General features: G+C 41.0%; 1 protein-coding gene across 8 annotated transcripts in view; it reads left to right on the forward strand.

Moving 5' to 3' along the window:
• The first annotated feature begins 1,781 nt into the window (after positions 1-1,781).
• HEATR6 (HEAT repeat containing 6) overlaps positions 1,782-16,166 on the forward strand; it is a 91,516-nt gene continuing 77,131 nt past the window's right edge. For 5 of the 8 annotated variants that reach the window (XM_055090778.1, XM_055090776.1, XM_055090775.1 and 2 more), the window contains exons 1-9: positions 1,782-2,016; positions 4,159-4,266; positions 6,437-6,577; positions 7,055-7,170; positions 8,026-8,140; positions 9,598-9,699; positions 10,996-11,133; positions 13,207-13,505; positions 14,292-14,469. In XM_055090778.1, the coding sequence (XP_054946753.1) occupies positions 1,798-2,016; positions 4,159-4,266; positions 6,437-6,577; positions 7,055-7,170; positions 8,026-8,140; positions 9,598-9,699; positions 10,996-11,133; positions 13,207-13,505; positions 14,292-14,469 (1,416 nt within the window). In that variant the 5' untranslated portion in view covers positions 1,782-1,797. Of the gene's footprint in view, positions 2,017-3,646; positions 3,752-4,158; positions 4,267-6,436; positions 6,578-7,054; positions 7,171-8,025; positions 8,141-9,597; positions 9,700-10,995; positions 11,134-13,206; positions 13,506-14,291; positions 14,470-16,166 lie in introns of those variants that run through there. The other 3 variants (XM_055090780.1, XM_055090779.1, XM_055090781.1) reach the window with 3 other exon arrangements.

Consider the following 16,166-nt stretch of genomic DNA (forward strand, 5'->3'; position numbering starts at 1 on the left):
GTGTCCCCTGCATCGGCAGGCGGACTCTCAACCACTGCGCCACCAGGGAAGCCCCTTTCCACAGTTTCTTGCATGCCACCTTCACTGTGGTGATGACCAGGTCTCAAGTCCTTCTAGCCCAGTGTGTTGGACAACTCTTATGCACTGCTTCAAATATTCTTGGTGTTATAGTCTTATCCTAATCATTGCTATAGGAACCAGTTTATCTCCTGCATCTACTACATGTCAGCACAAGCTAACATGTCAGACTCCTACCCTAGTAGTCCACACCTCTCACTTTTGCCTCAGGACTTCTTTGTCCATGCAACAAGAGACACCTGAAGGAACCACCACACACTGATGCATGCTCAACTCAGAAGCACTGGAGAATTAATGCTCGGTGGAGCAACACTTAACAGAGGTCAAAGGCTGGCAGATATTTGCTCCCCCCTTCCATTCCTCAGGACAGGGGTTCTGAGAGCGTTCCATAAAGCGCCTCATAAAGTCCCGAGGACTGAGCAATCATTCACCCCTTGCAATGGGCGACTGGATAGCACATATTTTTGTTGATTTCCCTTTCTTTCCTGTTCATTCCTGAGTAAATCACTCACATATCAACCTCACCTGAGGCTCTGCTTTAGGAGAATTCAAACTAAAACATCAGTGACTAGAGACTTCCCTGGCCGTCCGGTGGTTAAGACTCTGCCCTTCCAATGCAGGGGGCGCAGTTCGATCCCTGGTCGGGGAACTAGGATTCCACATGCTGCACAGTGTGGCCAAAAAAAAAAAAAAAAAAAAAAAATCAGTGACTAGTTCTCAGCTCCTGATCTTCTCTGAGCAAATGTTTGAGTATCACAAAGACACATACATATGTATACACCCATCCAAGAAGAAATAATATACAAGCATAATGAAATTTAAATTCAAAATAAAATGAGTATTTCTCCCCAAAGAATCCCAAAGTTTTCAGAGAACTAGCTCTTCTGAAGCATATCACCAATTTTCATTGCTAAACATAAGTATTTTATTCACAGGATAAAATATGTACATTTGGGTGACTTCAAGCGTTTCCCTAAGAGTTATGGGGGAGAATTTGCTTTATATTTGCATAACTCAAACGTCCTAGAGATGGTTTTCCCAGTCTGCCCAAATGTAAATTTCAAGCCTTCACTTCCGGTGTGACTGAAAACTGTTCACAGCTTTTGAAATGGCTATTTTCCTTTCCAGCTTCTTGCTTTTAAGGTTTCAGGAGATCTTGGGGGTGTCCAATCTCAACCATGTCACCCTTAGGCAGGTTATATTTTACATGGTTCAGTTTGAACTCCCAAATTACTTCCGTGTGGTTAGGTGCTTAAGATCTACAGGATTCACGGTCAGCTGCAAAGAATACTGGGGAACACAGTTTTTATTCAGCGTGGTTTTGTGTCTAGGGAAAAAATTACGGGCTCCAATACGATGTAAGAAGAGAAGGATGTCGAACTAGCAGTTTCTGCCACTCCCCTCCACAGCGGCCTTCATGCAACCCCAGACTGAATCTGAAACGCTTAGTACTAAACAGGAATGTCAGCCCTGCCCAGTAACAAACTCTCTGGGAGGACAAATAGAGTCCCCACTTTTCAGTCAGGGCTCAAGGAGAGGTGGGCGGCGAAAATGTCTCCCACATAATTTCTGAAATACATTCACTAATCCGAGGATCGGTCCTGCAGTCTCAGAAGCCCTCCCACCTCGGGTTCTGGTTTGAAACAGGCATTTCCGGAACTGGAGCGCGGAAGCGGGGAATACCCCGGAAGTATTTCCCTGTGGTCCTACGTAGGAAAGATGGCGGCGGCGCAAGTGGCGGCTTCCTTGCAGAGCGGGCCGGCGCCAGAGGCGCAGCGGGAGCCACCCCTCGAGCAGGGCCGTGGGTTCCGCTGCTTGTCAGCCAGGCTGTGCGCCCTGCGCCCGGATGACAGCAGCTCCAGCCGCACCGAGATCCACCTGCTCTTCGACCAGCTCATTTCCGAGAACTACAGCGACGGCAGCGGCGTGGCCCCGGAGGTAGGCCCGCTGGCCCCGGCCCCACCCTTCAGGGACCTTAGCTGGTGGCTCCCGCCCGCCTCTCTGGCCTTTTCGCACCCCCACTTCGCAGCGCTTAGTTGCAGGCTCGTTTGCTCCCTCCGTCCGTGGCACATTTTCCGCCCTCCCTTTCTGGAAGAACCGTGCCGTGCCTGGCAAACTAGCTTCTTTCAAAACGCAGCTTGATGACTTCTGATCTGATAACATTGCAGGTGTCATCACTGGTGCCACCTTCCCGCCCCTCCGCTCCCCGCATTCAGAGCACTTTGTGTATAAAATTCCTTACTCCCACGTGCTGTACTTTACCGTGCACGGTTCTAGGGATCTTAGAACGTGGGTATTATTAGGTCTATTTTACTGATCAGCATACTGAGGCTCACAAAAAAGGTCCAGTGTCATGTTGCTGGCAAAAGGCAGAGCTAGAATTGGAACTAAAGTGTCTCAAAGTCCCAGCCAGTATTTGTTACTCCATGCCAGCTCCACACCCTCTGCCGCCTCTTTAGAAGTACTTTGGCTCTGAGCAATAGTATTCACACACATCAGGCCTTGGATGCTACTGAATTCCCTGAACTCTTGACCCAGTCTTATCAGTGTTTTCTGGTGCTCACAGGCACCTCAAACTTGACACTTCTTAAAAACTAGTTCATTGTCTCCATACACCAACTACATCCCCAATCCGTCCCATCCCCCAACACACACAAACATGCAGAGTCTGCCCAGTCACACAGAGCAAAGGTGCAGACACTGGTTCTTTACCTTTCCGTCCTCCCAGATCCTATCCAATCTGGATTCTTCAGAATCTATGTCAGAAATGTTTCTCAGTCCCCCCGCCCCCCGACCCCGCTCTGTTCCCATTGCCAAAGCCTTAGACCCTCAGGCAAAGATGACTCTCCTGGATTGTTCCACTGGTCTCCTCTAACTTATTATCTCCAGCCCTTCTCCAAACCATTCTTTGCTCTCCTGCCAGAGTGACCTTTTCTTTAGCAGAAAAGAATCTCATTAGAAAAGTAAAACTCTGATTTGGGAGGATCTCCAATACATATTGGTAACTGGGCAAAGCAAGTTACAGTATGAGACCAATATAGGGTGGGGAGGGCTTGAACATAAATGTACATTTATAGATGCAAAGAGTTCAAAACAGTGTATGGAAGAGTTTACAACAAAATAGTAGTTTGCGTCACTAGGGAGCAGAATGGAATTAGGGGAGGAGTCGGGGACTTTTGCTTTATTTATATAATTTGTGACTTTCCAGTCTTATGTCCCATCACTCCTGCTTCTGTACGCTGTGTGCAGTCATTTTAAAACTTGCTGTTCCTCAAGCACATACTGGTGTTCCACACCTACTCCTGTTCCAAGCCTGCCCACTCCACTCCCTTTGCTTGCTGTGTGTTTCGGTGCCTTGTCTGTCTGGCAGAGCTTTACTCATCCTTCAGATCATTCCAGATTCTGCTTAAAAATCACCTCCACAAGACCTCCCTAATTACTGTATTCCCGCAGAATTTGTACTGAATTCTTTCAGCACCTAATTCACTTTAATTATTTGTGAATAGTATTTCTGTCTCTTTCACTAGATTGTGAGCTCTTTGAGATTCAGGAATATGTCTGTTCATGTTTGGAGCCCAAAGACCTGGCACACTACCTGGCACAGAGAAGGTGCTCAGAGCCTTTTAATTCAGTAAACATCAATAGATGAATGAATAGTGTGATTTGCAAATAGGTAAAAAGAATTCCTAATTTTACATTAAATTTGTACAAGTGTCATTTCTGATTTTCCCAGTGACATTGCAAATTTGGTTTGCTTACCCTTTGGTATTTTTAGTTTCAGTGTGTGCTTTTATATTCTGGAATCCTTTCTTTGGTTATTTAATTGTACTGTCTCTACATATGTAGAGACTCTGGAGTCTTTAGCCTGAGAAAAATCATATTGATTCTTTTCCTTTTTTAGCACATGCTATTTTTATGCTGTCATCCTACTCTCTGCCTCATATTTCATCTTTCCCCATTTTGAGTGTGAACGTTCACTTTTATTTTCTCATTTGGCTGTGTTGGGGGCGGGTCTTCTCTTGGCTATCAGGTATAGCACCTTTTCATTGTCTGTTTTGTTGTTTGTTTTTTTTTTGGTAGGACGTCAGTACTCTTCTTGTCCAAGCTTGCCAACTGGTGCCTCTTAATCAGAATCATCTTGTCAGCAAATTGTCTCAGCTTATCCACCATTTACTTAACACACTACAGGTAATCATATAGGTAACTTTAGAATGCAGATCATGAATTTTGAGAATAAGTAAGTACCTTTGAGATACTACATCTGTGGTAGGTATGATAGGCTGGTCTTTTCAGAAGCTGTGCAACTGTGAGAAGCAAATGCCTTACTAAGAATTATATTAAAACAAATATAACTCTGACCAAAAAAAAAGATTCTACAGATTTGTCCATCAGAGGTATTCCTATCCATTTGGTTCAGGAAACCAATATCATTCAAGCCCCCAGGTCTTAGAGTTTTTCAGGAAAGATATATTTGACTAAGACATATCTATGAATAAATTGAAATATATCCTACCCCTTTCCTACCAGTATTTTTTCCCCTCTCCCAAAGCTACCATTTTTGTCATCTACTTTTGGTCTTCATAGAACATAAGAAGTAGCTTAGGGGCAAGGTGACCTAGATAAAAAGATCCCTGTTATTTATGTCAGGGTCTGTACTGTAGCTCCCCTCTCTTCAGAATCTTTTCCAACTTGCTAAATAAATCTGGTATCTTTTTTTAGGAACAGTTCAAAATTTGAGGCTGTTACTGTAAGCTACCACATGAGTATGTGAATGTAGTTAGCACAAAACTTATCAATTAGCATTATGTAATCTAAGATGCTTCTGGCTGCAAGAAACAGAAGAGCCAAGCCAGAATAGCTAAATAATTTTTAAAAAATTATCTTACATCACAGGCCCCAAGGGATGCAGCTTTAGGGGCACTTAATAATTAAAAGGCTTTCTGGCATCTTTCCATCCTACCATCCTCAGTGGATGGGTTATCCTCAGGTAGCAACTCTCACAGTTAAAATCCAGGCATCCCATGGAAAATAAATAACACCCAGCAGAAGCAAAAGAACTATTTATTTTTTGTCTCTTTTATTTAAGAATGAGGAAGCTTGCCTCACAGACTCTCCAGCAGTCTCTTCCCTGATATCAGGCTGGAGAGACCTAGGTCATACGAGAACCGCTCTATAACAGTCTGATCAGGGGAATGGTATTACCATGAATGGCTTAAACAAGGGATTTCAACCTTGACTGCCTATTAGAATCACCTGGAGGACCTGTGCTCCCTAGATGGTTACAGTATGCAGCTCAGCCCTTATGTCAGGGTTTCTTATCCTTGGCACTGTTGATATTTTGGATTGGATAAATCTGTGCTATGAGGGGTTGTCCTGTGCATTGGAAGATGTTTAACAGCATCCTGGCCTCTACCCACTAGATGCCAGTAGCATCTCTCCAATTCGAAGAATCAAAAATGTCTACAGACATTGCCAAGTGTTTCCTGAGGGACAAAATTGCCACTGGTGGAAGACCACTGTCTTAGCAGAATTGGGGTTTACCGTCATGTCTCGTGTGGGGAAGGTAGACACCCAAATAAGATCAGTATTCTGCCAGCAAGAAAAAAGGGGCTGAATATGCTGGAGGTAACCAACAGTGTCTGCTGCATGTGACTTGCTAAGTGAAATAAGGCTCTTTTCAAGTTCAGAATTTTTCAAACTGATGTGGTGGCTTCTGAATGTTTGCCGTTCTCAGCGGTAACATCTTTTTAACACTGGCAGTTGGAAAAGTTCCTAATCACCCGCGGCACCCACAACCCTTAACCAAGTTTCTAACATTTGGTGGCAGTTTATTTCAGTTGTCCATGAATTGGTACTTGGATTAGCCTCCTTTATCCCAATAAAATTATAAACTCCTTAAGGACAGGAATATGCCATCTCTTTCTGTTATATTCCCCACATCATGGCAGAGACATAGTAGCTATTCAGCAGACATATTTAGTCACAAAATATTTGTTGAGCGTTTACTAGGAAACATAGTTGAATTAAAAGTTTTCAGCGGATTGAGTCTTGCATATCTGTGTATTTACAGCTGCCAGTGTCTGGTTAGTTCAAGGAAAAGTTACAAGGACTTTGCCAGGTTCTACTTTGAGTGGAGGCAGTAAAGGGGAAGAAGTGAGCAAGGCCCTGGGGCAGGGAGGGGGTCCTCTCGATCAAACTTTCAAGGTCTTTAAAGCTGATCTTTTTGACACAAAAAAGATGGATACACGCGCGCTCTCTGTCTCTTACGCAGCTCGATTCAGGTGAGCATTCATGTCTGAAAAGGATTAAATATTTTTCTAGAAGTTAGATCATATAATTTTTTCCCCTCTCTTGATAGGTGATTGTCGATGAACAGAACCTGGATTTCCTGTTGGCATATACTATTTCTGCTATTCAGCAGTGCAGTTCCTGGACACACATGCAGATTCTCCAAGCCTTGGCAGCCCTGGTTTACTGCAATGGCTCAAAGTGTCAAAAGGTAGTTTAAACTGCATTCTGTCTTTCCTTTGAAAGGTTGGGAGCACAGGCTCTGAACCAGCAAGGCTGTGTTCAGGTTTCTGTCCTGCCATTAATTAGATGTGTAACGTTGAGTAACCCTTCCTCAGTCACTCTGAGCCTCATTTTCTCACGTGTAAAATAGTTCCTCTGAGGGTGAAGTCTCACTGTAAAGTGCTTGGCACTTGGTAAATATTAATCGTTATTATTATTATCATTATCCTTCAGCTGTGCAGCCAAGACGAAAGCGCTTCAGCAACAACCTAGGCTGGGAGTGCTGATCCTTACCGATGTGTTGGGGGCATATTTTTGCATGCCTGTCGGAAGGATTTACCTAGCAGCTAGTCTTTTGGTACCTAAATTCCCTTTAGTTAAAAAAAAGAAGAGAGAAATCTATTTAAAAAGTAACGTTTTCCTAGCAGCTTTTCTTCGGCCAACATTGGCCGTGATGTTGTTTCAGTACCTCCCAGACTTGCTTGGCAAGAGCGGACTCTTGATGAAGCTGAGTGACTTGGCTCAGTCGGACCCTGAAGTTAGGAGAGCTGCAGTGCATTGTATGGCAAACTTATGTCTCAGGTATGTGGATTCAGTCAGATTTCCCAGGTGTAATAAGATAGGGCCTCTCATGGGCCCTTTGCAGGTGGTTCAATCTGTCTGAAGCCAGAGCCAACTTAGAAAAATAACCTACTTTGCATTTCCCATGCTCTTTGCTGATGACATCATCTTATGTTGTTTATTTTTAATTTTAATGTTGCTTGTGAAGAAAGCTTATGAAGAAGTGAAGGACTAGGACCTTAGACTAGGACTTTATTTCTAAAGTATGGTAAAAGTGATATATGTGCAATATGTTGAGGTTTTGTTTTCTGTTGGTATAAGTTCTAACCATATTAAGTCGTCTAGAAGGATATATTCATATTAATTTAAGCTTTGGTGAGATATATCTGTCAAGGCCAATTTCTTTGAAGAAAACAGAACCAATCCCAGCTGCCCAATTCTAAATTCATGCAATAGAAAATGAGTGGCACAAGTTTGAACTGATGTGTAATATCTTGTCTCTACATTGCAGTGTTGTCCAGTGGCTAGGAAGGCAGGTTCAGCTGTGTGATTCTAGCTTGACAACCTGTCTGCATTATTTCCCTCTAAGAACTGAAAAGCGTAATAAAAAAGATTTCGCTTTCTGTGTACTTGTTTCACTACAGACTTCTGTAACTTTTCCCTGTAGAAACCATTCTTCCTATTCGTTCCAGCCTCGTGCCTGGCCGCAGCAGTAGTTAATTAACCAGAGTGCACAATCTTCTATGATACAGTTTCATTCAAGGGTATATTCCAACTCCATTAGTCAGTCTTGCTGTTACTTTTAATTCTTATTCTTTTGCAAGCCCCATTTCAAAGGTGACTGAGTTGGAGTTGCTTTTTCTGTGTGTGTTTTAGTGTGCCAGGACAGCCGTACTTGGAGGAGCCCTACCAAAATATCTGCTTCCAAGCTTTCTTGACCACTTTACAGTCTCCAAAATCATCTGATATGGATGATATCACGTTTTGCATGGTAGGTGAGACTACCACTAATCCTGTGACTGTTACGGATGTGTTTAGAAGCAGCAGTAGAACAAAAGCTGCTATTAAAGAGTTTAATTTTGTTGCTGTATTAGTTTTGTCTAGAGATGTAGGCATAAGGGGATGTTTATAACCTAAAAAGGCTGAACCCATATCTTTCAGGTTTAAATTACAAGAAATTATTTTTGGTTGTTTTGTTTTGCCATTTTTTTTGTTTGTTTGGCAATTCTAGGTTCTTAAACTGTTTTTACCCTCCTGACTCTAAAAGCGGAAATAAAAAATTTCTGACTAGTGACTGTCTTTTAGATGGAAGGGAAAGGAGTGGATTTCAACAATATCTGCAATATTTTATTTCTTTTTTTAAAAACCTGATGCCAATATGACAGTTTATTAACATGATTTAAATTCAAAGTGACACATTTCAAAAATTACAAATCAAAGATGGCGAAAGTTTCTTATAGTCCCCAGCTTAGATAGAACCACTGGGAACAATTTGTTCTACATGCCCCCAGATTTTTTTTGTGTGTAAATGAGCATATTTATAATTTTTAAATGGGATCATATTTAATATGCTGTTTTGCAGCTCTCTCTCCTTTTTAAACTTAATATATCTTGGACATCTTTTCAATACCTGTTGATGTACTTCATGCTTTCTAACTGCTGTAGCTGGGAGACCTTGGCAATTTACTTAACTTCTTGAGCCTACATGTTCCTCATCTCTGAAATGGGAGAAATGTTATAACTACCTTGTAGAGGTCTTATGAGGTGTATATGAACTGTTGATAAAAGCACTTAAATATGCTTGGAAAAGTGCTTGCTATTATTGTTAAGTTTCATATGTAGCAGAGGGTTAGCTTCTTAAATAATTATCATGATTGATGGAAAATTAAAGTTTTTTTCAGTGATTCCACTATTTCATATAAGGCTGCTGTTCACATCCTTTCCATGTAGGGAGTATTTCTTAAGGACAGAATCCTAGAAATGACAGTACTGGCCAAAAAATTAATCTTGATCAGAATTGCTCTCTAGAAACCTGTCCCCACATACATTTCTTTGCTTTTAAGAAAAGAGCTGTTTTGGTTACTGCATGATAGAGATTTCATGTTTCCAATCTCTGCTGCCGCATTTTTATTCCTATCATACTGTTCCCACTAAACATCTCTTTTTTTTTTCTTGCTCATGATTAGTACGTGCGGGTTTATAAACATGTACGAAAAGACCACTCTTATTCAATAGAAGTACTCCATTCTTCTAGAAAATAATTAGTAGTAGCTCATCAGCTCTCTTCTCTGGACCCTCATCTCTGCTCTTTTTTTCCCCCTCCCCTGTCTAAAGTTTTTTTCATCATCTAAAGACTTTTCTTCCTCTGTCCTACGTGGTGCTAGAAAGTTGGTCCCTGGACAACCAAATTTCATTTACCTTTTAACTTGGTCTCCTTTTTCCGTCTAGTTGTTACAAAATGCATTAAAAGGTATACAGTCTCTTCTAAATGGTGGGAAGATGAAACTGACACAGACTGATGAACTTGGAGCTCTTCTGGCTGTGCTAAAGGTAAGGAAGGCATTGCCCGTTTAAACCCCAGGTCCTCATGTGGTTAGTGTCTTTCCTGTTTACACCCCAGACATAAGGACCAGTTTACATCATTACTCCAAGGCTAGCTTTAGGGTATTATATTTTAAGAGAGAAGACTAAAATGTTCATATTTAAACATAGTTAAAATTAAGAACTGGGACTTCCCTGGTGGCACAGTGGTTAAGAATCCGCCTGCCAACACAGGGACACGGGTTCAAGCCCTGGTCCAGGAAGATTCCAGATGCCGTGGAGCAACTAAGCCCATGAACCATGACTACTGAGCCTGCGCTCTGGAGCCCGCAAGCCACAACTACTGCAACCCGCGTTCCTGGAGCCTGTACTCCGCAACAAGAGAAGCCACTGCAGTGAGAAGCCCGTGCACTGCAACAAAGAGTAGCCCCCGCTCGCTGCAACTAGAGAAAAGCCCGTGTGCAGCAACGAAGACCCAATGCAGCCAAAAATAAACAAATTAATTAAAAATAAATAAAATAAAATTAAGAACTGAAAAGACTAAATCTTGCTTTAGTAAATTTATGAAAATTCTAAAATTTTATTGGGAATAGGTTATGAGGTATGATCTGTAGATTATTTAGTTTTAGATTATCTTGAATCTGTTTGGACTTGAAAGAGGAACCAGTGCTTCTCCTTGGCTTTAGCTCCCATGTAGTAGGCAGGCCAATCAAGACGTGTATCATTAGGCTGCCATCCTTTGGCTTCTGAGCCTGCCAGTCAGTGGGAGAGTCAGATCAACCTCTCTTAGGGATCCTGCTGTCTTCAGTTCAGCCAAGAAATAGTAAGAAACTTAGTGGTGGCCTTAGATCAAAGCCATGTATGATAACTTAGCTTTATCATGACTAAAACTTTAATTCTTTTCCTGTACCATCTCCCCTACTCCCTAATAGATAACAGAGAGCTAGATTTGGACATGGATATGCAAAATAAAATGATAGATTGGTTAAAAAATTTATAGATAAAGTATTGGACAAAACTGATTGGATAAATTTTTTAAATTTGTAAATAAAAGTAGTAAGTAAATAAACTAGAATCTAAAGTTTAACCTGATCTGGCCAAACCAGATCCCTCTGGTCTAGATGAAATTAAACTCTCCTTTAAGCTCTAAACCTTCAGGGTATCTATTTTCTGTCCCATTTCAGTTTCCTTAATAAAGCTTTTAAACATTAATCTGTTCATCTGTGTGATTCAGAACATCGTGAATAATTCTGTTTTATGATTCATTGTATGTGTGTTTGTGTGTTCCTTAATCATCATTATTAGAAAACCATGTTCCATGGACTCCCTGGACTGAACATAGAGATGCCCACGGTGTTGTACCCCACTCCACTTCCTCAGTATGATGGACGACCACCCATCAAACCGCAACAGACAGAATCCAGCACTACTCGACCAGCTGTGGTACATTTACGTATATTTAGATTTAAGTTGTGGATTGTTTTTAATTGCTTGCTATGTGTGTTTTCTATGACTTGCATTACTGCTGTGCCAAAGGCTCACCTTGAATTTGATTTCAACTTAGGGTTTTTAGCATAGTAAATTTAAATTCATCAGACTGCTAAAACTACCAGTTAGAACATCTTACACTTCTAAGTGGTCTAGGCAATGTAACAGCTATAAAAATGGGCATTTGGGGCTTCCCTGGTGGCGCAGTGGTTGAGAGTCCGCCTGCTGATGCAGGGGACACGGGTTCGTGCCCCGGTCTGGGAAGATCCCACATGCCGCGGAGCAGCTGGGCCCGTGAGCCACGGCCGCTGAGCCTGCGCGTCCGGAGCCTGTGCTCTGCAATGGGAGAGGCCACAACAGTGAGAGGCCCGCGTACCGCAAAAAAAAAAAAAAAAAAAAGGGCATTCGCTTTATACCCATAGCCAAGCATCCGCATCCCTCAAATGCCCAACACCGCAGGTCAACAGGCTTTTTCTCCAAAAGGCTAGCTGGTAAGTATTATAGGTCTCTGTTGCCACTGTCAAATTTCCCAGTCTTTCCAGATAGCTGCCATCTCCCTCCTGTTTCTGTTGGAGAACCTAAAGCATACAGATATACGGCTGAGGTATTACACCTAGAAATGTAATACCTGATTAAAATGCTTATAATTAGAAATTCTTTCACTCATTCACTTACCATTTACTGAGCATCTGTTATATCCCAGACGTTGTGCTAAGCATTAGGAACATAGATTGTGGTTTTAGGAATTTGGGGGAGAAAGCGAAGGTGGATAAATAAACAACTACAGTGCAGTATTATGATTTCTTTCAACAGAATATTCATGGGGTATTCTGGGAGCACATTCAGGGCAACCAATAGAGGAGTAAGGGGGTGCTTTTTAAAAGATATAGTGGCTAACCTGAGCCTCAAGAATGAGTAATAGTATAGAGAAGGAAGTTTTATTCAGAGGGAACAACAGGTACACAGACTTAGGGAATGCGAGTTGAATAATGGGCTAGAGTGTCAGGTGTGTGGAGGGGAAGGTGGGACAAGTATGTAGCAGAGGGCAAATCATAAGGCTTATATACAGTGTGCTAAGGAGTTTGGGTTTTTATCTTATAGGTGGTGGAAATGAAGCATCTGATATAGGGGAGTGATATGATCAGATTGGCATTTCGGAGAAATCACCGTGTTAGCAAGTAAAAGGGTGTGAGTCTAGAGCCACATTAATACCTCAAGGTAGAAGTCATGAGGACCTTCTCTCCTAAAGGTTAGGGACCTTGAGAATGCAGAGGAGAGCACAGATTCCAAAGATCTTTGGATGTCCGAAAGAAGGAAGTAGGAGAAGAGAAAGAAACTGGCTTTTACCTTAAGTTTTTGTTTGTTTGTTTGTTTGTTTTTTTGGCTGTGCCGCATGGCATGCAGGATCTTAGTTCCCCGATCAGGGATCGAACCCGTGCCCCCTGTAGTGGAAGTGTGGTGTCGTAACCACTGGACCACCAGGGAAGTCCCAGGCTTTTACTTTATATCTACAAAGCCCCAGTGCTCTAAAACCTGGATTGTATGTAAAGGAGTAACATCCCTGCTATGCATCTAGAGTGGTGCTAGCTGCGTATCCTGTTCGGGAGACCTGAGAAAATAGTCACTCAGGTCATTTTCTGTAGACCTTGATCTCTTGCAGAACCTTTGTTGAGAAGGCTGAATGCTTTCACAACCGTGCAAGGAAGGTGGCATTAGTCCGTACTTAAACAGATGAGGAAAGGCAAGCTCAGCAAGGCTAAATGATTTGCCCAGGATAACAGATACAGAATTTAAACCCAGGTGACAAGTTTTGCTCTGTCCCAGGTATTTCCTACCTTGTTTCTTATGGTCCAGTAAGGTGTACATAAACACTTAGCATAGTGCCTGACGCATGGAGTATTAAGTGCCGCTTTTTTCTCTTCTCCTCTTCTTTATCCATACTACGTGTCGGGGACATATTTAGTAATTATCAAATGAGAAGTTACCAATAGCTATCATATATATGTTTTCATTTGCTCCTAAAATCAGAATAAAAGGAAAAAATCAAAAGTAAAAGCGAAGAAAATCCAGCAAGGAGAGGAGGAGGAGGAAGAATCCAGTGGTGAAAGAGAAGTAGCCCCAGTCACTGGCTCAGGCAGACTGAACCCGCATAAAGGGGACACTCAGTGCCCCTCCTCCCTGGGTGTTCCGAGTTTGCCATTAGCTGGAAGTGGAGCTGCAGGAAAAGACCAAGTCTCCTCATCCTTCAGTTCTTCCAGTTGGAAGAGAGTCAGCAGTAGTGAGTCAGACTATTCTGATGCTGAAGGAGGCATGCAGAATAAAGTGAGGTAGTAGTATTTCGTTATATTTTTATGCCTTATATTCTAAGTTGTGTGTATAAGTTTCTAACCTTGCTTAAAAATCTGACTGCCGCATGTGATTTAACTTGGAAGAGTCTCATTTACGTGGGACTTTGTGTTACTATGCATTTTGCATTGTTCTCTTATCTGCCTTTGTACCTGTGGTGCCTCTGCCTGGGTTATTCTTTCTTTCACTTCTTTTGCCTTTTGCCTCGTTAACCACTACCCATCTTCAGTATGAGCTCAGCAATCATATACTCTGAGAAGCCTTTTCTGACCCCCTATTCCGGCTTAGGTACCCCTCCTATGTGACTCTGACTTATCTCTGATTACTGTGTTGTAATCTCTTTAGCTCTGTGTCTCTGCCGTTAATAAGCTTGTCAAGGGCAAGGGCTTAGTTTATGTCTGCCAGCCTCAGCACAGTGCCTGGCACATACGTAAGGATTCTCAGTACATATCTGTTAGATGAATGGATACTCTGCAGTATCTCATATTTAATACTGATTTCCTAATATCAAAATGTTGCCCTCTTATTCTCTATCTAGTTGTGTTTTTTTAATTGTTGACTTTATTAACTTGCTAGATAAACAAATTGCTTTTAACATTTTGATCACATTTTGAAATAATTTTTAAAACGTTGGCATCTTTCAGATTTATTTAGAATGTTGAATTTCCCACTGTATCATTTGAGTTGGCTGGAATAAATAGCATTTCATGCTTATGTTTTTAAAAACAGTTAAAAGGCTTTTTTCTTCCTTCTTTTGGTTATTAAAGGTCTTACCAAGCCAAAGTTCGCCAAGGAGCATTAGCCTGTTTTCTTTCTACTATAAAATCAATAGAAAAAAAAGTTCTTTATGGCTACTGGTCAGCCTTTGTTCCTGACACACCTGAGCTTGGAAGCCCACAGTCTGTGTCCTTGATGACTCTTACTTTAAAAGATCCTTCTCCAAAGGTAAGAGCATTTAAATTCTAAGTGTTATAACTAGGAAGAAAATCTTTACAAGTCTTTGTTGTTTTCTCTGCCCTATCTGATCTTACTGCCCCATCTGATCTTATCTGAACAAGGCTCTTATTAATAGCGACCCAAGTCCTGACTTGAGAACCACTAAATGGGCAGGAGGATAGGAAATGGGGTTATGTGAATATCAGGTAGAGGGAGATCACACTGAACTCACCTCCTGCCCCAGGGCTTGCTTAAAGCATGAGCACACTTGAGTTATTGTTTCAGTGCCCTCTTTGAGCTGCGCTGAAGCAGCTGTGCTTCTCTCTCTTTTATGCAAATGTTGATTGCCATGGTGTTTATAATAGAAAAAAGTTAAAAATGGCTTTAATACTCACTGGAATATCATGGTATGTAATGGTTATGAAAGATGTATAAGGCTTAGGGAAATGCTGATGATGCTTTATGAAAGTATAGGATATAGAATTATATGATCCCAACAGTGGTTTTTTTTCTTCAACTTTTCCATATTTTTCACATCACATGTAATAAATAGTAATACATATTTTAATGAGAAAAACTTGTTTTTAGAAAAGAAGGAAAAGTAACTTGGCAGTCATGGATAGCTACAGCAAGGTAACTATGGCTGATCTAATATTTACCTCTTCTCAGATATGTTAGCTCTTTTCCAGAAGTTAGCTTTTTACCCAAATAAGGAAAACAGTCTGCTGTTTAGATTCCTCTTACAATAATGAACATTAAAAAGTCATGCTAAATGGCATCTGGTATCCTCAGGTAGTTAACCTACCCTCTCAAAATGAATAGTTTTAGTCAGGCCAATAGTATTGTTTTCTGTTTTTAAAATTTTTCCCTTAAAACTAAGGAAGACTAGCAAGCCATCATACATTGAAACTCCCTTTGATCATCTCCTTGACTAGCTAATTGCTATATAAGAAAGCTTCTAAATGACCCTTCAACACTTTTACAGGGTGAAGAAAAATAAACTAGCTTCAATTATGCACACAGAAAAATTCCTTGTACGGTATTTCAAATACCCAGTATACTAAATAGTTAAACCAGTAGAAATTTTTCAGATTGACTGAATCATCAGCAAATGAGAACCTGAAAAATGGTGGTGGAAAGTAAATAAATAATGAGGCCATTCTAGTAATTGGAAGGAAAACTGCTATGAAGGTTGAAAAAAAAAAAAAAAAAAAAAATATATATATATATATATATATATGTATTTATGTTTTTGAAGACCCTCCAGCTGAGGGGAGCTGCCGTAAGTAGCCAAGGAGATGGAGATGAAAGTAGATTGAAATAATTTTCATGATGTTTATATCTTTGTATTTTTCAAACATTTACATTTGAATTGCCATGAGAAATTTTACTTATTGCGAAGTGGTCCTCCTTGATTTGTGTACTTCTTAGATATGTTCTTGCTGTTTAATTTCAGTAATGCAAGAGATGTGATGAGTGAAAAAAAATGTAGAACTCCCTTCTGGAGAAGTCCTAGGTCTAGTACGAAAGCCACACAAAGGTCCTGGAGAAAGGGAGGAACAGTCATCATTCTTATACAGGTTTTTTAAAAGATCAAAGTAATTATTAAAATTCATGAGTTCAGTGTAATGGCAAGCGAAATGAATATACTCAGATTTTTTAGCAGATACTAGGTTTAGTAGGGTGTAAATAAGGGTCATGATAAT

This window comes from Physeter macrocephalus, chromosome 14 (genome assembly GCF_002837175.3).
Source record: "Physeter macrocephalus isolate SW-GA chromosome 14, ASM283717v5, whole genome shotgun sequence".
Lineage (NCBI taxonomy): Eukaryota > Metazoa > Chordata > Mammalia > Artiodactyla > Physeteridae > Physeter > Physeter macrocephalus.